The sequence below is a fragment of the Sturnira hondurensis genome, unplaced genomic scaffold (genome assembly GCF_014824575.4).
Source record: "Sturnira hondurensis isolate 20B ecotype Veracruz unplaced genomic scaffold, ASM1482457v3 Scaffold0021143, whole genome shotgun sequence".
Lineage (NCBI taxonomy): Eukaryota > Metazoa > Chordata > Mammalia > Chiroptera > Phyllostomidae > Sturnira > Sturnira hondurensis.
In genome coordinates, this window is record NW_028093774.1 from 15,344,810 (window position 1) to 15,367,037 (window position 22,228).

The 22,228-nt window shown below is 43.0% G+C and overlaps 1 protein-coding gene across 2 annotated transcripts in view; it reads left to right on the forward strand.

Annotated features, from left to right (window-relative positions):
• The window catches only part of STON2 (stonin 2), a 126,323-nt gene that overhangs the window by 22,367 nt on the left and 81,728 nt on the right, over positions 1-22,228 (forward strand). For both annotated transcript variants that reach the window (XM_037031182.1, XM_037031183.1), the window contains exons 2-3: positions 7,180-7,460; positions 10,089-10,364. In XM_037031182.1, coding sequence (XP_036887077.1) covers positions 7,373-7,460; positions 10,089-10,364 — 364 coding nt within the window. In that variant the 5' untranslated portion in view covers positions 7,180-7,372. The remainder of the gene's footprint in view (positions 1-7,179; positions 7,461-10,088; positions 10,365-22,228) is intronic.

The window sequence follows — 22,228 nt, forward strand, 5'->3', positions numbered from 1 at the left end:
CACAATGAGTGAGTTTATAGGGCATTTCAACAGAGAAATAGAAACTATAAAAAAATCAAAAGAAATATTCCAGAATGTAAAAGTTGAATAATTGAGAAGAAAGATTCACAGGATGAGGTTATCAGGAGAATGAAGGTGATAGGGGAAGAATAAATGGTCTTGAAGCCAGACAAATAGGAAAAGAGAGAGAAGAAGGGGGAGAAAAACATTTGAGGAAGATTTTCCAAATTTAATGGAAAAATTGACATAGAGATTGAAAATACTACAGAAACTTCAAGTAGGATGAGTTATATGAAAACCACACCTACAAATGCCATAGTTAATTGCTGAAAACCAAAGATAAAATCTTGAGAGCAGTTAGAGAAAGGAAACATTATAATGCGGAAGTAAGAATTCCAAACAACTGTTTATCAGCAGCAATAGAGACCAAAAGATGAAACACTAAAGGATAAAAAGAGTCAACATCAAATGTTTATTGAAAATTATCCTTCAACAATAAGACTGAAATAAAGAATAAACTTTTTAGAGCAATGCTATCCAATGGAAATATAGTACAAGACACATATGTATTATTTTAAGTTTTCTAGTTGCCCCTTAAAAAGTTCAGAGAGGGCAACAAGACCAAAAAATAAATGGCCCAAGCAGAAGAACAGATCATAGCTCCAGATCAACGAAGTGATGAAGAGATAGCCAACCAATCAGATGCACAGCTAAAAGCACTGGTGATCAGGATGCTCACAGAATTGGTTGAATTCGGTCGCAAATTAGATGAAAAAGTGAAGGCTACGCTAAGTGAAATGAAGGAAAATGTACAGGGAACCAACAGTGATGGGAAGAAAATGGGGACTCAAATCAGTGGAGTGGACCAGAAGGAAGAAACAACCAAACAGAAAAGAATGAAGAAAAAAAATTCAAAAAAATGAGGAGAGACTTAGGAACCTCCAGGACATCTTTAAATCTGAATTATAGGGGTACCATAAGGGGAAGAGGAAGAGCAATAGGTGGGAAAGTTATTTGAACAAATAATAAAGGAGAACTTCCCCAGTCTGGCAAAGGAAATAGATTTCCAGGAAGTTCAGGAAGCTCAGAGAGTCCCAAAGAACTTGGACCCAAGAAGGAACACACCAAGGCACATCATAATTACATTAGCCAAGATTCAAATGAAGGAGAGAATCCTAGAAGCAGCAAGGGATAAGGGGACAGTCACCTACAAAGGAGTTCCCATCAGACTGTCAGCGGATTTCTCAAAAGAGACCTTACAGGCAAGAAGGGGTTGGAAAGAAGTATTCCAAGTCATGAAATCCAAAGACCTACAGCCAAGATTGCTCTATCCAGCAAAGGTTTCCTTTAGAATGGAAGGGCAGATAAAGTGCTTCTCAGATAAGGTCAAGTTCAAGGAGTTCATCATCACCAAGCCCTTATTATATGAAATGTTAAGGGGACTTATTTACAAAAAGGAAGATAAAAAACATGTATAGTAAAATGACAGCAAACTCACAATTATTAACAACCACACCAGAAACAAAAACAAATCAAGCAAACCACTAGAACAGGAACAGAACCTCAGAAATGGAGAGATCACATGGAGAGTTAGGAACAGGGTAGTGGGAGGAGGAGAGAGGGGGAAAGGTATAGAGAATAAGTAGCATAGATGGTAGGTAGAAAATAGACAGGAAGGAGGGCAAGAATAGTATGGGAAATATAGAATCTAAAGAACTTGTAACACATGGACATAAACTAAAGGGGGGAAATGTGGGTGGGAGAGGGTGTGTAGGGTGGAGGGAAATGAAGGGGGAAATGGGACAACTGTAATGGCATAATCAATAAAATATAGTTTAAAAAGTAAATTTTTAAAAAAGTTAAGAGAAACTGGTAAAATGAATTTTAACTATATTTTACTCAACCGACCATGTCTAAAATATGATAATTTTAACAGGGAACCAATATAAAATTATTAAATAGATATTTTACACACTTCTGTACTCTTTGAAATCTGCATGTATTTTACACTTAAAAAACAACTCAGTTTGGACAAGCCACATTTCAGTAGTTAGTTGTGTCTAGTGGCTACTGTAACGGAATCGAATAGGACAATTTTAGATCAAAGAGAAAGAAGGGACATGTTGCCGTGTATCTGGATTGTGTCTCCAGCTGCCTTAGACATAGTGTTTCAGTTAACCTTCCTAAAACATTTACTGGCTTAAAAGACCTGAAGATGCTCCCTACTACATGGTAAAACAATTCATTCGTTCATTCACTCATTTGTTTATTCATTCAACCATCAATTCCACAAACGATGACAAAATTCCAGACCCCGTTCTAAGAGTTGGAAACATCCACAAGAAAACGACTCGGTCCTTTTCCTGAGGGAGCACACATGCTAGTTGGCAGAAAACCACACCTGCAAGTAAGTTTATTATAATCTGATAAATGTGTGTAGGTAAGAACTCTCAAGATCCCGAGGACATGACGGGTAGGGGGCCAGTGGGGTTGGTGGGAGTCGAGGAAAGTTATATCAGAGTTCTTGGCTATAAGCAACACACACAGACTAGCCGACTGACATAAAGTGGGAAGGAATCTGTGAGGAGCCCTGAGGAGCCCTGAGGAGCCCTGAGGCCCTGAGCTGTGAGGAATCTGAAGGAAGCTGTGAAGAGCCCTGGGGCATTTTAAAGATGAGCCGTGGCCTGGGCATTTATTTTCAGGTTTGAACACGCCACTCTGGCACAGTGGTTTGGGGAGTAGGTTGGAAGGGACGATGCTGAAGGCAGGGAGCTTGATCAACAACCACTCATGTTTCTGAACGAGAAAGACAATGAGGGGATGAATCAGGTATTGGCAGTGGAAAAGGAAGGGTAGTTTTAAGAATTCAAACTCACTCTGTAGTGTAGCGCTGTCACTGTGCCAACCTTTCCTTTCCCAGTGCACCCAGTACCGCTCCCACCCTCTGCAGATAAGCTGCCAGCCAGCCCACTCCTGTTCTCCCTTCAGACGCCTTCTCCCCTCCCATTTAACATGTAGCTCTTGAACCCCTACCTCGCAGGCCCTCAGGAGTCTTTAAAGCCCTTACTGTCTGCTGTTTAGTGCTTGGATGGATAACCTATCAATAGTTTAGAAAGCCTGCTGTCCTTGCTCCCTGCAATCTACTGCAAGCTACTTGAGGCCAGTGATGCTGTCCTGTTCTTTCTTGGACCTTCAGGCCCTGCATGGGCCCAGTCCAGTACCTAGTACCTGTTCCTGAAGATGCTGACCCCTGACTTTTGGGACACCCTGAGGTCCTGTAGTGGCCAATAGTTTCCATCACCAAGCTCCTGCTCCACAGAGCCTGAGAAAAGTTCATCTCCCCTGGACACACTTCTTGAGTCACTCTCCAACCTTCATCAGCTTCCCCCCCTCACTGAGCTCCTCTTCTCAGCTGTAAAGGCCACCTATCCTTTGTCCCCTCATTTCCTCAGTAGACATCACAACTCTCATCAGACTGATCTTTTCACTGGCTCAGAAACAAGCCCCACAAAGGTCTGATTCGTAATCTTCACTTACGCCACCCCTCTGTCCCAGTGTCCTTCCTCTTCCCTTTCAGAAGTCCAGAACCAAGAATGTCCTTCACATCCAAGAAACCTGCACAGTCCCTTAGGTATCCAGCCCTTGCAGATCTCTCTGTGGCTAACCAGCATTTCTAGTGTGTCCCCCAACAGGCAGTTATTCCTGATTTCTCGAGTTTGCTCCCATGTATCTTCATCTCACCAGCTAGATTGCAGACTGCTTGTGAGAGCCACTATCTCAAAGGGTGCCTGGCGCATTTCCGGACACACAGGGCTCATGAATGCGTAGGACAGGATGGACAGAAACAAATCTATTTCTATGACTCCTGTCCTGTCAGCCAACTGCATTCTCCACCCCCAAATTTTAGTGCATAAGGGATGCGAAGAAAGAAACTTCTCTCTGAAGTGGCAACCTGGAGGTGTCAATAAAGTTTTTAGTGTCTTTTGGTCAGTTCTGCTCCTGGTTCTGAGTCACTGCTCATTTGTGGTTATTATAAGCCTCACTTTATGATTCACATTCTAAAAACGGGGTGAGGTTTTTAAAGAGAAGCCAATTCCAGTGTGAACTTAGCCTCACAATTATTGGGTTCCTTGGTTGCCAGTTGCTGGCACAGCATTCCTCAAGGTCTGGCGTCTGACAGCTTGTTGGGTGATGTGGCTGTATCATGGTAAATACCTCAAATCCAATTCGCGGGCTTATGATAGAGGGTTCCCTGTAATAAATGTGTTCCTCCAGGCTTGGGACTACTCATGATCTCTAGCCAACCCATGTCTAGATCTGAGATTCGTGAGTTAAGAGTGGTAGGTAGACCTTTGGGGCTCTTCTTTCATTCATACTTTTTGGTTGGTAGTTGTGGTTCCTTGGCTTGTGACCCTGTATCTGTAAAGAGATTAAGATCCTGACTCTGCTTGGCATGTAGGAGAACTGCTCTAAATAAAAATGATTGAAAAGGGAAGTTGCTAAAACCAGAATGTGGGGTGCTTTCATGAAATTTGCCTTCTAGTCCCAAGACTCTCATTAATGACCCACGTGACTTTGGGCAGGTCATTTAACAGCAGCAGGGTGGCTGTGGCTGATATTCATCGAAAGCTTGGAAAGGGGCCTGGTGCATAGTAAGCCCTCGGTCAGGCCCCCTCCTGTTGTCATCATCATTGGTCCACACGGTTCGTTACTCCCTGCACGAAGCACTGGTGTGTGTTAATCTTATTTAACCCTTGAAATTATTAAGTGAAGATTGTTATTCCTGCTGTTCAGGGGTGAGCTGAGGACGGCAATCCAGACAACCTAACTCCTGGGCCCATGCTCTCAGTTCCTATTGCTGCTCCTAACTTCCCTGGGCCTCCGTTTTCTCATCTGTAAAACTTGACAGTTGGACTGTTGGTCTTTAAATCCCTCGAGCCCTGAAATTCCCAGGTATTTACCCCATTACCTCCATCCTTTTCCTTTTCCCCTTCCCCAGACGCCTCCCCCCACCCACAGTCCTCCTGTGAACTTTGGTGGATTCATCATCACGGGATCTGCAGGATGTTTTCCCCACTGAGCTATGATGTTGCATGTGTCAGCACATGGACATGTGTTGTGGCTCTTTTATTGTTCTTGGACCTGGTTTACATGTTGCTATTGTTGGGAGAGGAGGCATCTGACTCTTAAATTTTACTGTCTTATTTTGGCCCCCAGCCATTACCACATTGAGTGACTTGAACATTTGGGCTCGGGAAAGGCTTTTGGAGTCAGCCCTTTGGGCCTGGGCTCTGTGTGGTTTTGGGGGAGAACACTGCACTCTCCAGACGGTTTTCACAGGTCTGGTCCATGGCTGGTAACGATCTTAGTTGAGGGACTTGGAAGAAAGATTTCTGGGCTTTGGTTCTCTGTACAGCTGGGGTACCCTGGCAGATTTCCGTGTGTGGAGTTTCACAGATCCTTTCATCATGGTTCCATTGTAACTGATGTTTGTAAATGGCTTCAGTTGGGTGATAGTTTTTGTATATTTTCTAATAATTTTTGTGACCATAATCCAAAGATTAGAATGTTTTGGCATCAAAAGACCTGGGTTCAAGAGTTGCATCTGTCACTGCCTAGATTGGTGCATCTCACTTGATAATTCTTTGAAGTGGGATCTATGGGGTGGGGGGAAGAGTTTTGTCACTGCCCTGGGATGTGACAGTTCTTTCACTTAGAACCTGGAGGAAACATCTGAGGAACTGAGGAATCAAACAAGGACCTGGAAATATCAGAAGTGTTGGATAAATCACTTATCTCAGACTAGATTTCTTCATCTGTATGAAAAGGATATTAATACCTGTCTTACCAAACGGAAATGACTGTTGAATCAAATGAGCTATGGTGTGAAAATAGGTTCCTGAAAATTATAAATTCTATACAAACATTAGTTGTTTTTAGGAAGTACCATACAACAAAACTAATTGTTTTAATTACCAAAAAAGCAAAGGCTGTTAATGTGTCTACGCTGATTTTCCCCAGCAGAGATTGTTTACTGCAAATAATAACCTATAATAAAATTTCCTCAACATTTTCTTTTTATTGTGCACTAGTTAGAAGGCTATGAGTTCAATTGTTCTCGACTAAAATGAATATTGTGAGTAGTGAGGTCATAAGAACTAATATTGTACAAGGTGGATAGAAGCTCTTTTGCAGAAAAACATGAATTTTGCATTAATTCAGATTGTATTACCTCATTATAAAAGCAAGAGCTAGGATGAAATTGTAAAAGGACATTAATACTACAAACAAAATTGTGTGTTAAGTATCCTTCTCTGTACATAGAACATAACTGCAGTGTAAGCAAAGGTTAGACTCTCGTGTGCTAACTCACATGGGCCTAGAATAAAAATGTGTTTAACTCACATTTTTTACTAAAGCAAAAAATGCCCTACCCTCCCCTTACTCCAAATGAACAAAATGGTCCATTTCTATTTTTCGTGATTGGTAAACCATGCTTGGAGATACCATATGGAGATCGTTGGGTTTCTGCCAAAGATTTAACTCAGGCTTGCAGAGAGCTACCTGCTTAAGGCAAGAAACTACACTGATTCAATAGGGAATAATGTGTTTTTAAAGAATTTATTTATTTATATTTAGAGGGGAGAGAGGGAGAGAAACATCAATGTATGGTTGCCTTTCGTGCGTTCCCTGCTGGGAGTTGACCTGCAGGGAACTGGCCTGCAACCCAGGCATGTGCCCGACTGGGAATTGAACTGCGATCGTGTGGTTCACAGGCCCGTGCTCAATCCACTGAGCTACACCAGCCAGGGCGGGAATAATGTGTTTTTATTTCACCATTTGGTAAGAGAAACAATTTTAATATTTGTTTTCTATTGATGGCATTATATTATAATTAAAAGTATTTCCAAAATATAATAATTGGGGGAAATGGGAAAAATAATTGCTTAAATTGATGTGATTACTTACAAGTCTGATGTGAAGCATATGCGGAGATCTTGATGATAAACTCAAATATTTCCCTATGAGAAGCAGGGACAAGACAGGGTCACAGAAAAGCAAGGCCAGTGGACACCACCCAGACCTCCTCATGGGGTATTATTGAAAGCTTTAGACCTATGTGGTTTGGTTATAATGTGGTGATATTCTTTTAAATTTTTATTATTATTTTCTAAACAGATTTCTGCTTAGCATATGAACCAAAGGCAAGAGGGGCTAACTAGTCTACATTCTGAGTGCTGCCTTCTGCAAGACCACCACAACGGACCCTACACTTAAGTCTGCCACGCCACCATACCCTTACCCCACCCCAGACGTTACTCTGGGGTCTGCTTGTGGTCAGCGCGGTGAAAATGACCAGCACCTTCCTACCATGACGACCTTGGACCATGTCATCGCTACCCAGCAGTCAGAGTGGGTCTCTTTCAATGAGGATCCACTCTTTCCTGTTCCTTCTGAGGGTAAGGAGTGCTTTTGTTTCCTAAGTGAAATGACTGGCAAAGAAACACACCTGCTTGCTATGACTTTTCCTTGGATTCTTCTAGAAACCTGGAGGAAGCATCTTAGGCCCTCGCAGCCCCAAACAAGGCCTGGAAACACCAAATATTGGCTGCTTTCTCCCAAGGAGCATCAACTTTATATTTATAGTTGTACATGCAGACATGCATTTACATGCAGACTTTTTGGTTGTTACTCTCAACAGCAATTTGGATTTTTTCCAATTAAAAAAAAAGATTTTATTTATTTATTTTTAGAGCCTAGGGAAGGGAGAGGGAGAGAGACACGTCAATCATTTGCTTCTCATGTGTGTCCCAACGGGGGATTGAACCCGCAACCCAGGCATGCACCCTGACCGGGAATCGAACTGGCAACGTTTCGCTTTGTGTGGTGGTGCCTGACAAACTGAGCCACACCATGAGGGTGGATTTTTTTCAGTTTTTGAAGTGTAGTTGTTAAGAATGACAGGCTCTAGACCCAGATTGCTTGGGCTCAAATCCCCACTCTGTTGCAGATGCGTGATACGCCCTTCGATAGATCATGTAAGTAACATCTGTGTGGCAGTCCATCTGTGCAGTAGGGATAGTCACAGTACCTTCCGCTCAGTGGTTGTGAGGGTTAAATGAATTAATGTATGTAAAGAGCTTAGAAGAGAGCCTGGCACATGGGAAGAGCTCAATAATTGTCATCCATGATCATGATGGAGATGACTAAATTGAATTCTAGGGAACTGGTGCTAAGGGGTGAAGGTCAAGGTAGGATAAGGGAGCTATTTGCAGAGCCCTGTCAGCTGGTTCTGTTCTGCTGCAGCTGCCCCTGCCAACTAAAATCAGCCCAGCCTCACGTACAACACCTGGAAAGTGGGAGTTCACAGGTGTGCTTCCAATATGGCAGCCGGGTGGCCATCGAGGCCTTGAAGTGTGGCTGGTCTGCATTGGACTGTGCTGTAAGGGTAAAATACCCGCATTGAATTCCAAAGACCTAGTACAAGTTAAGTATTCCATTAACAATCTTCATATCAATTACACGTTGGAATGACAAATGTTCAACCTAGTGGGTTGAAACATAATTCAACCTAGTTTTGCCTGTTTCTTGTTACTTTTTTTATGTAGCTACTGGAACATTTAAAATTACATATGTGTCTTATTTATTTAGTTAGTTAGTTTTGGGCAGTGCTAATCTACAGGCCTTCATTATTTTGTTTGGCTAGTTTTTAAGTTTAAAAAAATTTTTTTTCAGAAATGTGTGTTGTTTTTTTAATTTTATTTAATTCTTGTTCAAGTACAGTTTTCTGTGTTATATTCCAAGCCCTGCCCCCCGCAGTGCTCCCCGCCTCCCTCCCATTTCTGCCCCCCACCTTAGTTATTGTCCATGTGTCCTTTATACTTGTTCATGTGAGTCCATCCCCTTTTCCCCTGTGATTTTCTTTTTAAAAAAAATATTTATTTATTTTTAGAGAGAGGGTAAGGGAAGGAGAAAGAGTGGAAGAGAAACATCAATGTGTGGTTGCATCCCATGTATCCCCTACTGGGGACCTGGCCTGCAACCCAGGCATGTGCCCTGACTGGGAATCGAACCAGTGACCCTTTGCTTCACAGCCCCGTGCTCAATCCACTGAGCTACACCAGCCAGGGCAGTTATTAAGTTTTTATGCAGTAAAATTGATCACTTTTGATGTCCAGTTGATGGACTTGCCATGTTTAGATTTGTGTCCTCACCACCACAACCAGAATATGGTCTAAAAAATTATTTGAAAGCTAATAAATGTTGCAGGACCAATAAAGAGACACAAAGCAAGGGTAAGAGCCTCTGCCACATTCAGCTGATCATTGGTGCGAAGTTTGCATCTGGTGTCCTGCACGTGTGTGTAGTCAGGGTGGCACAGAGCCTAAGTTTGAATTGAAATGTGTGGTCCACTCAAGCTCTCTAGTTCAGCCACACTCTCCACCAGTACCTATTGCCTTTTGCTTTTCTCCTGTGATTTGGTTATATTTCTTGCTTGGCCTCTATAGACATTTTTGTTTTGTGACCCCCAAGTCCTAGAGTGGATGCTGGGATAAGAATAGTGAACGAGAATACCCTACTCAGCCTGCCCAGATACTGCAGTTGTTGTGTTGAGGTTATAGTTTTTGTTTGTTTTTTTGTTTTCTTGTTTTAAACCTTACCTAAGGACATGCTTATCAATTTTAGAGAGGGGTAGGGAGAGAGAAAGAGAGGGAAAGATACATCGATTGGTTGCCTCTTGTATGTGCCAAAACCGCAGACTGAGCCCACAGCCTAGGCATGTGCCCTGACTGGGAATCGAACCTGCACCCTTTCAGTTTATGGAACAATGCTCCAACCAACTGAACTACACCAGCCAGGGCAGGTTGTAGTTTTTACACATGATCAGGTAACCATGCCTTTAGCATAAAGGTGGATGGGCCTGGCTATTTCTTTACTCTCACCTCACTCACTGTAATGGTGAGTCCTGAGATCACCTCTTGGCCATGCTTTGTTTTTCCACCACTGTTTTTGTTTCGGGAACAAGACAGTTCTGAAGAGCGACCCTCCTCCTGTGATGTGACGGTGCTCTCTGGCTTCTGTTTCAGGGGGCACCGAAGAGCGCTTCCCGGGGCTGTCGTCTTCCTCCGATCAGTCGGAGAGCTCCTCTGCAGAGAACCATGTGGCAGATGGAGGCTCCCAGGACCTTTCCCACTCAGAGCAGGATGACTCCTCTGAGAAGATGGGTCTCATCTCTGAAGCCGCCTCTCCTCCTGGGAGCCCTGAGCAGCCCTCCCCTGACCTGGCCTCAGCCATCAGGAACTGGGTTCAATTTGAAGACGACACACCCTGGGCCAGCACGTCTCCGCCTCCTAAAGAACCAGGTGGGACAGGTGGGAGGCTAGGAAGGGTTCTGGCTTGGGTCTGTGCTCATCAGCAGTGCTTTTCCATGTGAGGGGTGTAAGGCCGCCAGGATTCTACTTGACCTGCTCCAGCGCTCTGAAGCACTGGTCACGTAGGAGAGCGTAGGCAGAGATCTCACCTGGCTTAATTCTACAAATAGTTTTTGTTAACAGAAGCATACGGAAGGATCTATGTGTTCTGGACCATTTCCAGCCTTTCACCTTTGTCCCTCGTTGTTGACCTGTCTGGGAAGTATGTGTATTTATTTATCTATTAGGAATCGGAACAACATTGACCCAGCACCTAAGTTGTAAAGGACTTACAAGTAGAAATGAATGTGTCTCAAGAGTGTGGACCACCAACCACCTCTAACAGAATAGCCAGTGAAATATGGATATTCTTAGGCCTCACACCTCTTGAATCCAAATCTTCAAGGGTGGGCACTGTCATTAAGGGTCAGTACCTTATGTTGTGGGATTTAAATGGCCAGAAGCTGCACTGGGGGGCCTAGTGAAGCCGAAGGAGCCGCTGGTCCTCACGCCGGTAACCTGGCTGCGTACTTCGTTGCGCACGGAGGCATACCGGGGGTGACTGGATAACCTTAGGGATTGTAGTAGTGTTCTTTCTACTGCTGTCACAAACTACCACCGACCTAGTGGCTTAAACAACTCCTTTGTACTGTTTTACAATTCTGTGGTTACAAAGACTGACATGAATGTCACTTGGCGAGAATCAAGATGTTGTCGGGACTGCATTCCTGGCAGATGGCTCTAGGGGAGAATGTGCTTCCCTCCACTTTCCAGCCTCCAGAGGCCGCACAGGCTCCTGGACAGGTGGCCCCTCTCTCCGCCTCCAGAGCTAGCAGTGTGCCTCTCTCTGTCCCTTCGTTCTGTAGTCACGCCTTCCTCTGACTGACTTCGGCCTCCCTCTCCGATTTTGAGGACCCTTGTGATTGCCTTGTCCCACCTGCATAATCCTGGATAATTCCCCATCTCAGGTGTTTAACCTAATCACATCTGTAAGGTCCTTTTTTGGCAAGTAAGCTGTCAGTCATAGTCACAGGTTCTGGGCGTGAGGATGTGGCCATCGTTGTGGGGGGCGTTATTCTGTCTGCCACCGAGAATAGCAAAAAGCAAGGTTGATTAAGTTTTTCTGTTGGTGAGTTAAATGTTTTGCAAGTTTTAATTTTTAAAAACAATTCCTTTGTTTTTCAAATGTGTTTTTAACAGCAGTAAAAACACATTTTTAGGAAAGGATGAAGCACAATTCTACCCTGTAATAAACACTTCCACTTTTATGTCCTCATGTGCCCATTAAAGTATGCTTTTTCATATTTAAGCATTAGATTTGTCCTGTTGGGGAGAAGCCTCTCCACTCCAAGCAGCATGGATGAAGTGGCAGGTCCAGACAGGCTCCCCAGTCCAGCGGGAGGGAGGAAGGAACCTTTACTGAGCACCTGACTCAGGCAAGACAGCGTGGGCTGCTGCAGCGTTTATACCTGTGGCAGACGTCACTGAATGCCGCTGGGCAGTGAATCAGTACAGAAGTATGTGTCTTATTTTTAGTACAATAACTTTTGTTACTGAATGCTTACACTCTCAGGCATTATGCTCAATGCTTTGTACACCACTTCAGGTACTACTTACCACAATCATATGAGGAAAGATTGATATTATATCCGTATTACATGTGAGGAGACCAATAAGATAGTAGTGTTTGGGAATTTGCCCAAGGCTGTGTGGTAGGAAGTGTGAGGAGAAAGTTTCAATACCAGGCAGGCAGGCAGGAAGGCCTCAAGGTCTTGTAACAGCCTAGGCATGTTCAGTGGTAGTTCCTGGATCTTCTGTCCTCTGCTCCTTACTCCCTGGAGACAGGGAGGTAGAGGAGAGGTGGGGTGGTATTTCTCCACTCATTTGCCCTAAACTGGCAATGCCTTCAGGTCACTGATTATATTCTTATCATTTAAATTCTTTCACCTCTTGTTCATACCTTACCTTTAGCCTCAGGATTGCTCAGAACTATCTATATGTGACAGATGAGTAAATTTGCATCGACTCTTCCCCACATCATTTTGCAAAACTAACTGGGGATAGCCATAATTGTGTTGCCTCCATTTGACTGACATATCCTAGCTTGTTGTGGATAAGGGTTTTGACACAGTGTTAAAACTTTTTCCTTGAAGGCAGCAGTTCTCAAAGTGTGGTCCATAGATCCATGGGGTTTCCCAAGACCTTTTCAAGGGGTCTGTGGAGTCAGAACGATGTTTAGAATAATTCTGAGATGTTATTTGCATTTTTCAGTGCACTGCATCTGTATCGATGGCACAAAAACAATGGTGATCAGAACTTCTGGCCCTGTGGACATATACTAAAAGTCACTTTCACTTAATATCTTTGATAAAATAGTAAGAACTACTAATTTTATTAAATCTTGATTTTAAGTATATCTCTTTAATATTCTCTGTGACAAATTGGGAAATATGCATAAAGTATTTTTGCTCCATACCAAAGCATAATGGTTGTCTTGAAGAAAAATGGTTATCTGGAAAAACAAAATTGGGTTTAATTTTTTAAATTAAAAAATCAGTTTAAAAATCAAAATCATTTTAAAAATTTTTAATGAAAATAATGCAAAAAATTTCTTGGACAAATACTTCTTAAAAACAAGATCCCGTCAACATTTGCATGACTGCTACACACCTCTCTCCTAATCCTGGCCTGAGCTCCAATAAAACATTCTTGTATATTTCCCTTCATTTGCCCACAAGTCTCCACCAAAGCTCTTACTCAGTTTTGCCCTAGATTAGTGGTGCCCACTTGTGTTACTGAACAGCGAGTGGGGTTCTGCTGCCTGCCACTACCCTCTAGGCAAAATTCCAGAGGCAAAGGTTTGGTGGTAAAGGAAAAGAGTCTTCAACAGCTTACGCACTTTTGGAATAATAGCTTTCCACATGCATTAGTTACTTAAGCCTGTCAAGGCTAAAATCTTTAACTGCTGAGTTCCCCTATCATTCCCACTGTTAGTTTTTAATTATCTTATTTTTATAGGATTAGTTTACAAGTTAAAACAGCATAGGATACAAAAGCTGCACAATTTTGAAGAATGGCAGGCTTCTGCCTCACAGCCTGTCCCCTCTAGAAGACCCAAAGAAGAATAAGCTTGCCCCCTCTGCAGGCCAGCCCGATCCTAGGCTGCACCCCGGGTATCTTCTCCCATCCAAAATACCGTCCAGCAGGATCATCCAGGCATCCTGGAGGAAGAGAGCCAGAGAGCCAGTCTCCACCCTCCTTTTATTTTAAATCTTCTGTCTTGTCATTCCAGTGGTTTAGGAGGGATCCAGCTTCTCAGCCAGTCCCATCCTAGACTGTTCACCGTTGCCCTCAGGCAACCTCCTCCTACAGCCCCGGCCTGCACCTCCCCAGTGATCCGATCAGATTGCTCTGTATCACTTGGAAAAAACTTAGTGACGAGCTCACGTAAAATGAGTGAGTGGCTGTCTGGTGCTTTTTAGTCTAATCTGACAATTTAGAAATGAGCTATCCATCAGTTTCTCATTTTTCCACTCTAAAAAAATGCTTCTCTTAGCATATTAATTTCTATCAGTCAGATTCTGGACCTATTTGGGCTTTAGTGTGTCAAGTAAACATTTTTTAGTATGGATAACACGTGAATAAAATGGAATTGAACAAGCAAGACATTCATTGTATTTAAACAGGCAAAAATTTGGAATCTGAACAGTGGAATATGTAGCAGGTAGTGAGATTCAGCCAGAAAAAAAAGGGCTCCATGGGAACTGATGTTTGGCTTCAGCCATTTCCCTAGTCACATAAGTATCGCCCAAACAAACTGACTTCTTCCCATAATGTAGTTGCAGTTTCTCCTTTTCTTCCCACGCTGTCCCCTGTGTCCTGTTTGCCTCTACTAAATGCCCAGCACTCCTGAACACACATCTCTGTCAAGAGAAAGGGAAAATGTGTATCTTGGACATGTCCCACGCAGCTTTTCTATGCCTATCCTTTTATGGGGAGATTATGATCTTGGCTTCGGAGAAATAGGTGGGAGGACAACAATGGGGGATAAATGGGACCAATTAGCGTTAGTTCTGGTCTGCCTTCCTGGAAGCAGAAAGTGGAGGCTTACTCAGCCAGCTGTTCCATACCTTAACATCCTGGCTTGCAAGGCGAAGTTAGGAAACCAAGGCTAGCCTGCGCGTGCACACATACGAGTCGCCAGGTGGAAAAATTTTTTTCTGGGATGCTCCTCTTTCTCCCTCCAGTTCCCATGCCTCCACTCCTTGCAGTTTCGGGGGCAGATAGAGTGCAAACAACAGAAGAATTTCTCTTCTAAGCTGTGCCGCCTAAGAACAAAGCCCAGGGAGCCCTGGGTTTCAGCCTGGAATGGCAATGTGCTGTTGGCCCTGATTAAAATGCAAGGAGGCTGTAGGCATGGTGGAGTTAGGGACAAAGAGACTGTCATTAGTGGTAAGTCTCTTATTTTTGTGGCATTTGAATGCCAGAAAGTGAGCTGGAGAGCTTAGGAAAATGATGGAGTTGTTTGTCCCCACCCTGGTAACCTGGCTACTTAGTGTGCTTGTTCATTGAAGCGTACCAAGGTTGACTGGATAACCTGGAGCCACAGCTGGTGGGCAAAACCACTCCAGAAATGCCTGCCTCCGTCAAGGGAACAACTTTCTTTTGGATTTCAACTAGGGCAGGATTGGACGTAAATTAAGTGCCAGTGTGGTTAGTCTTCTAATAAGGAGATACAGATCTCCCTCAGAAAAAAAACACTAATAAAATCAATTGAGTGACAAAGCATTTTTAGAACCCCATGTATAGGGAAGACAACTGGCATCAACTCCTTGGGCCTGAGGATACCAGGGTGAGAGGGTGTATAAAATTATGCTCCTAGAATCTCATGTAAAAATTGTTTCCTCCATGTTGTGAAATTTGGTGGAAGCCAAATGTGGGGTTTGACTTAAGAAGGCCTCTTTGGATCAGGCTGTGTTGATATTATCTTTAGAAAAATTGGTATTGGAATTTTAAATGTCAGACACTCAAGAATTAAATAAGCCATGAGAATGCTGTTCACATCTCCAGCCTGAATGTGCCATATGATTGATCTGAGTTACATGGTTAAAACCTACCAATAAATTTAACGGAAAACTCTGCTGAATCTTGAACTACACGCATACCTATACTGCTGAACCCTGAGCAGAATGAAAATACTAAACCAAATATGCTTCTGGTGAATCTGTTCAAAGTTAAATCTTTATATTGTTTGTTAAAGAAATTTTTTTTGAAAATGAATCTAAACCCTGGTGGTGGTCTATTCACATTGGGGCCTTTAGCAATAGTGTTTCTCAGTTTTCCCAGTTGCAAAAAGTTTTCCTAACTTAGAATTTTGCCTTCTCTGGCTTTAAAATTCCACTGGGCACCAGGAAGAATGTAGTGGTCATTTCTAATAAAGACTCTCTCAGAGCAAAGGCTGGTTTTATGTAGTTTGTGCATTTTACAAGTATATTGTGTGCTTAAAATATGTTTGCAAATGCATGCAGACAAATTGACTGAAAGAGCATAGTTCCTTCTCAAAATTTTTTTTAAAAATTAAGGCGTTATCATCAGCATGAGGCTTCCTGTTTCCTTGTCATGTTATGCACTGACCTTCCTCCGCGGACGTGGCAATTTGGCAGCAAGGCCAAGGCTGAATTGGACCCATTATGCAGATACTGCAGGATATGCATAATTACAAACATAAAAAAACTTTTATTTCTGGAACAGTTGTCCCACAGCCCCACCAATACCCTTGTATTCCCTTGTGCTTCAAATGTCTTTCCTAAAAACTTGGGCTAAGGCCCTCCCATTGTGTCTGGGGAGGCTGATTATCTGGGACCGGAGAAAGAGCTACTTGTTTGGGGGTGGACCAGAGATGATGTCAGCCATTTAAGAGGGAGGCAGGGGTGACAGCTGAAAGACTTAATCCCTAAGAAGACCAGCCCAGTGGTTAATTTCTATTATGTCTTTCATTCTGGCTACTGGGGGTGAGTGGTGGGTGGGGGTAGAATAGGATCCCAAACCTTCGGTGACTGTGTAGACAAGGCGCACTGCATTCGACGTGTGCATGGATTTCCTGTCTCAACAGAGGGGGTCTTACTGTCTTTGCATACCTTGAATTGTTCTTCTCTGCTTTTAAATGCTGTTAATGGCCTTTCCGGCATCCATCTCAGACCTCAGGAATGAATTTTAACAGAGCCCGTCTTCCTCGGGGTGCAGTGCCCCTCCGCCCCTCTGCGCCTCTTCAGTGGTTCCCAACAAGTTCTCTCCTGCCCTTGCTGTGCCCAGGGCCCCCTCCTCCATTTTCACTCGGACCCTCTAGAGGCTCAAGGACTTCCCCCCTAGCATCTTCCTGCTTTAAATGTCTGCAGCCTGTGTCCCTCCCTGCCATTAAGTTATATATGTCTTTGTTTCTTGTCTTTCTTCTCCAGTAGAGGGAAGGGACTTTATCTGCCTCATTCCCTCTCTGTCCCAGAATAAGGGGCATGGAGCCTAGTAGGTGCTCACTCAGCATTTGTTGGATTAATGAGAGAAAAGTTGAAAGATGTACTATGTGTAACCAATGCAGGATGACTAAGTGACTCCTGTTTATGGGGCCAGTGAGCTGTTAGGTTGAAGGACAACATCCTCAGCAAAGTGAATTTTTTTTTTTTTAAGAATAGGCGAGCAAACTAGGCCAGCCTCTTCCTCACCAGGCCCTTTTCTTATCAGCTATTACCAGTTTTTGATTTCCCGTGGTCACACACAGTGTATATATGTATATACATATGCACAGACATGCCACATACATATACAGAGTTATATATGCACACAGCATAATGTACACAAATAAAATAACATACACTTACAGAAGCACACATATGTACATCTAAACAGAGTGGGCAGAAGTAGGCTTGCAGTTGTTCATATGGAAAATAATATAAGAATAAACAGTTCTGTGTACTCGTAACTATAAGGTCCACCCTGTATAAAAACAAATACATACTTTTTTTCTTGGGTGCTTCCTTAAAAAGCACAGTTCAAACTGTCTATTATATTTTTGTTGAATTTAAAGCTACCATCATGCCATGGGGGAAAGGGGCCTTTCAAAAATGGCTTTTTATAGTTATCTAAAAGGGATCTTCAAATATTTCATGTAGAATGCCAGTGATTATCCTTTTCTGGAGAATATGCTAGCTCACCTGGTCAGGCCTTGTGGCCTGTCTCACCCCCAGTGTGGGACACAAAACATAATGAACTATCCGAGCATGCATTCATTAACTAGTTCATTCATGCAGCAAATATTTAAGAGCTGGGAAAGCAATTACGTGAAAGTTGGCCACAGTCCCTGCTTTCTCCAAGATGAGGCTGCCTAACAGTTGGTCAATCTGTTGCCAGTGGAGCCTTCTGGGGTGAGGAGGGGGTCCCCCAAACCAGTCCTGGGACGGCTGCTGCTCGTTGTCAGCTGTGCAATTGCAGGGGGGCCACAAACGAAGGCTGGAATTCCATCTGTTTTGTATCCATGGATGAGCATGTTTACAGCCTTGGAAATATCATACAGTCCCAGTCAGTAGATGTCAAAGTAGAAGTAAGGGACACTACACAATCATGTATGTCAGTATTAAAAATGTTAATCTACCCGGGATCCCAAAAGAAAAGAAATACATTGTATTAGCTGTATTGTTTAAGGCGACTACTTGTACGTTTATGATTCGTTCGACCAGTGGTGCTCTGAGCCCCCGCCATGAGCCAGTCACTCACTGTTCATGTCACTGGGGGTGCGGCGGAATGTTTCTGCCCCCTGGAGCTCATGGAAGGAGCCATACCAGGATCATGATGAAAGCGCAGGCACAATGCATTAGATAATGCGGTGTAAGTGGGAAGGAGAGAAACATAAGGCAAAAAAGGGGGGATACGGTGAGAGACAATGTGAAATTTTATAAGATCAGGGAGTGTCTCTCTGTGTTGTAAGTTTTGAGTGAAGACTTTAGAGAAGGAAATGGGTGACCTTGCAGAACGTGGGGAAGGAGACTTCCAGGCAGAAGAAACTGCAAGTGATGAAGGAATGACAAGTGACAAGTCTCTGGGGGATGGTCATGTTCTGGTGTGTGACTGGAGCGGGAGGAATTGGGGAGAAGGGAAAGAGACGAGCAGAGAGGTCCTGGGGACTCAGACAACACAGGTCCTTAAAGGGTGCAGTGAGGACTTGGACTTTTACTGTGGGCAAGATGGGAAACCATTAGAGGGTTTTGAGCAGAGGTGTGGTAAGATTCGACTTAAGTCTGAACAGGTAATTCTCTTAAAACTGTGTGGCTGAGGACAAGTGGAGAAGCAGGAAGACCCGGTGGGAGAACACGGCAATAAGCCAGGCAGGACAGGATGGTCTGGGACCAAGGTGGTAGCTTGGAGATGGTGGGAAGTGACAGGATTTCAGATAGAGTCTGGAGGTGGGACTAACAGAGGTGAGGGACTGAATATGAGAAGACTCAAGGATGACTGGGAGCTTTCATTCTGAGCATCTGAAAGGATAAAGGAGCTGGTGTGGAGTGTCCTTTGGTTTCGGAGATGTAAAGTTAGAGATCCAAGTGGAGCCCTGACCTGTGTGGCTCAGTTGGGCGCGTCCCTCAAGGTGAAAGGTCTCCGGTTTGATTCCTGGTTGCCTGTGTGCCTGTGTTGCAGGTTTGGAGAGGCAACCAATCAATGTTTCTCTCTTGCATCAGTGCGTCTCTCCCTTTCTTTTTCTGTTTCTTCCCCTCTCTGTAAAAATAAATAAAATCTTTAAAAAAAGAGGGAAGCCCTGGCTGGTGTAGCTCAGTGGATTGAGCGCGAGCTGTGAACCAAAGGGTCACGGTTCAATTCCCAGTCAGAGCACATGCCTGGGTTGCGGGCCAGTCCCCATTGGGGGCCATGTGAGAGGCAACTACACATTGATGTTTCTCTCCCTCTCCTTCCCTTCCCCTCTTTCCAAAAATAAAAAAGAAAATATTTTTTTAAAAACAGAGGGAGAGAGAGGTCCCAGTAGAGATTTCAAGTAGATTTGGACATATGGATATGTCTGGAAATAGTAACAACTACCACTTAACTCTCTTGAGTACTTTTGTGTCAAGCACTTTTCCAAGTGTTTTGGTCATTATTAACCTTCTCGTCCCATCAGGTGGGTACTGTTTTTAGCCCCATTTATAGGTTAAAATGGGGCAGAACAGATAGATTAAGTAACTTGCTCCAGGCTGTAGCACTAGATCCAGGATCCTTGCACATAACTTCACAGGAGGGGAAGAGAGGCCAGTTTCTACCTGTGATCACATTTTTCCTGGCTGGGTGGATGTGGCTGTGAGGCCCTGGGGTGAGGGCATGTGGCTGCTCTCTGGCCCAGCTACCAGAGGTGTGGCCCCAGGAGAAGAGTTCACAGCCCAATTACTTGAACTAATTTTGTGGCCTGAGGGCATTCAATTCAGAACCTCAATAAAATGATTTACCCAAGATTGCTAAGTGAACAATTAAAGTATATTAGGCCAAATGAGAATAGTTTGTAGGCCCTGGCTGGTGTAGCACAGTGGATTGAGCACGGGCCGCGAACTAGATGATTATGGTTCGATTCCCAGTCAGGGCACATTCCTGGGTTGCAGGCCAGTTCCCGGCAGGGGCCAGTTCCCAGCAGGGGATGCACAAGAAGCAACCATACATTGATGTTTCTCTTCCTCTCTCCTTCCCTTCCCCTCTAAAGATAAATAAATAAAACATTAAAAAAAAAAAAAAGAACAGTTTGTGAGATATAGGGACTTTGCCTCTCCCAGCTGCATTATTCTTTGTTTCTCTTTCAAGGGAAATATTAAAGTTTCATCTAACAAATGTAAAGAGCTAATGTGAAAATATAAATAATTANTCTTTCCCTTCCCCTCTAAAGATAAATAAATAAAATATTAAAAAAAAAAAAGAACAGTTTGTGAGATATAGGGACTTTGCCTCTCCCAGCTGCATTATTCTTTGTTTCTCTTTCAAGGGAAATATTAAAGTTTCATCTAACAAATGTAAAGAGCTAATGTGAAAATATAAATAATTAAAATAGCTTTTTTTTCTGAGTAACTGAAGTTTTTGATGTGTGGTTTTAATAAGACTTAACTATTTTTAAGGAACGTATTTTAAATGTATATTGTATATTTTAAATGTATATTAAATTTTTATTTTTAATAAAAGGAATATATTTTTACTGCATACTAGATTATAAAGAACAGTATTACAACCCATCACCCAGTTTAATAAATAGAAGAGTGTCATCATCCAGAAGCCCCTGGGTTTCCCTACTGATCACTTCTTTCAAACATCCCCTTTCTGCCCTGGCTGGCGTAGCTCAGTGGATTGAGCGCGGGCCTGCGAACCAGATGATTGCGGTTCGATTCCCAGTCAGGGCACATGCCTGGGTTGCAAACCGGTTCCTTGCAGGCTAACTACCAGCAGGGGATGCACAAAAGGCAACCATACATTGATGTTTCTCTCCCTCTCTCCTTCCCCTCTAAAAATAAATAAATAAATAAAATCTTTAAAAAAAAAAAATATCCCCTTTCCTCCCACTTTTCTGGGTTTGTGGTAATGATTACATTACTTAAGATTCTTAACAGTTACCCTATCTACATGTGCATTAAACTGTATTTGTATAAATGGAATGGTACTCTGTGTATTATCTCGTGCTTGCGCCTTTAACACAACATTCTGTGAGGTTTTTCTATGATATTATCTGTAGTGTAGCAGTAGTTCCATTAGTTTTTATTGCTGTGAATTTCATCATATTAGTATACTGCAATTCATTTATCTGTTCTATTATTGATGGATATTTGAGTTGTTTCTAATTTTTGGAAATTAAGGATGTGCTTCAATGAGCATTCTTTTTTTAAAAATATATTTTATTGATTATACCATTACAGTTGTTCTATTCCCCCCTTCATTCCCCTCCACCCGCACACTCCCTCCCCCACCATTCTCCCCCCTTAGTTTATAACCACGTGTCCCAAGTTCTTTAGACTCTGTATTTCCCCCACTATTCTTGCCCTCCCCTATCTATTTTCTACCTATTGTCGATGCTATTTTCTGTACCTTCTCCCCCCTTCTCCTCCTCCCACCCCCCTATTTCTAACCCTCCATGTGTTCTTCATTTCTATGGTTCCACTCCTGATCTAGCTGTCCTCTTGGTTTGCTTTTGTTTTAGTTGTGGTTAATAACTGTGAGTTTGCTGTCCTTTCATTGTTCATATTTTTATCTTCTTTTTCTTAGATAAGTCCCTTTAACATTTCATATAATAAGGGCTTGGTGATGATGAACTCCTTGAACTTGCCCTTATCTGAGAAGCACTTTATCTGTCCTTCCATTCTAAATGAAAGTTTTGCTGGATAAAGCAATCTTGGCTGTAGGTCTTTGGATTTCATGACTTGGAATACTTCTTTCCAGCCCCTTCTTGCCTGTAAGGTCTCTTTTGAGAAATCCGCTGACATTCTGATGGGTACTCCTTTGTAGGTGACTGTCCCCTTATCTCTTGCTGCTTCTAGGATTCTCTCTTTCATTTTAGTCTTGGCTAATGTAATTATGATGTGCCTTGGTGTGTTCCTTCTTGGGTCCAAGTTCTTTGGGACTCTCTGAGCTTCCTGGATTTCCTGGAAGTCTATTTCCTTTGCCAGACTGGGGAAGCTCTCCTTTATTATTTGTTCAAATACGTTTTCCACTCGTGGCTGTTTCTTTCCCCCTTCTGGTACCCCTATAATCTGGATGTTGGAACGTTTAAAGATGTCCTGGAGGTTCCTAAGCCTCTCCTCATTTTTTTGAAT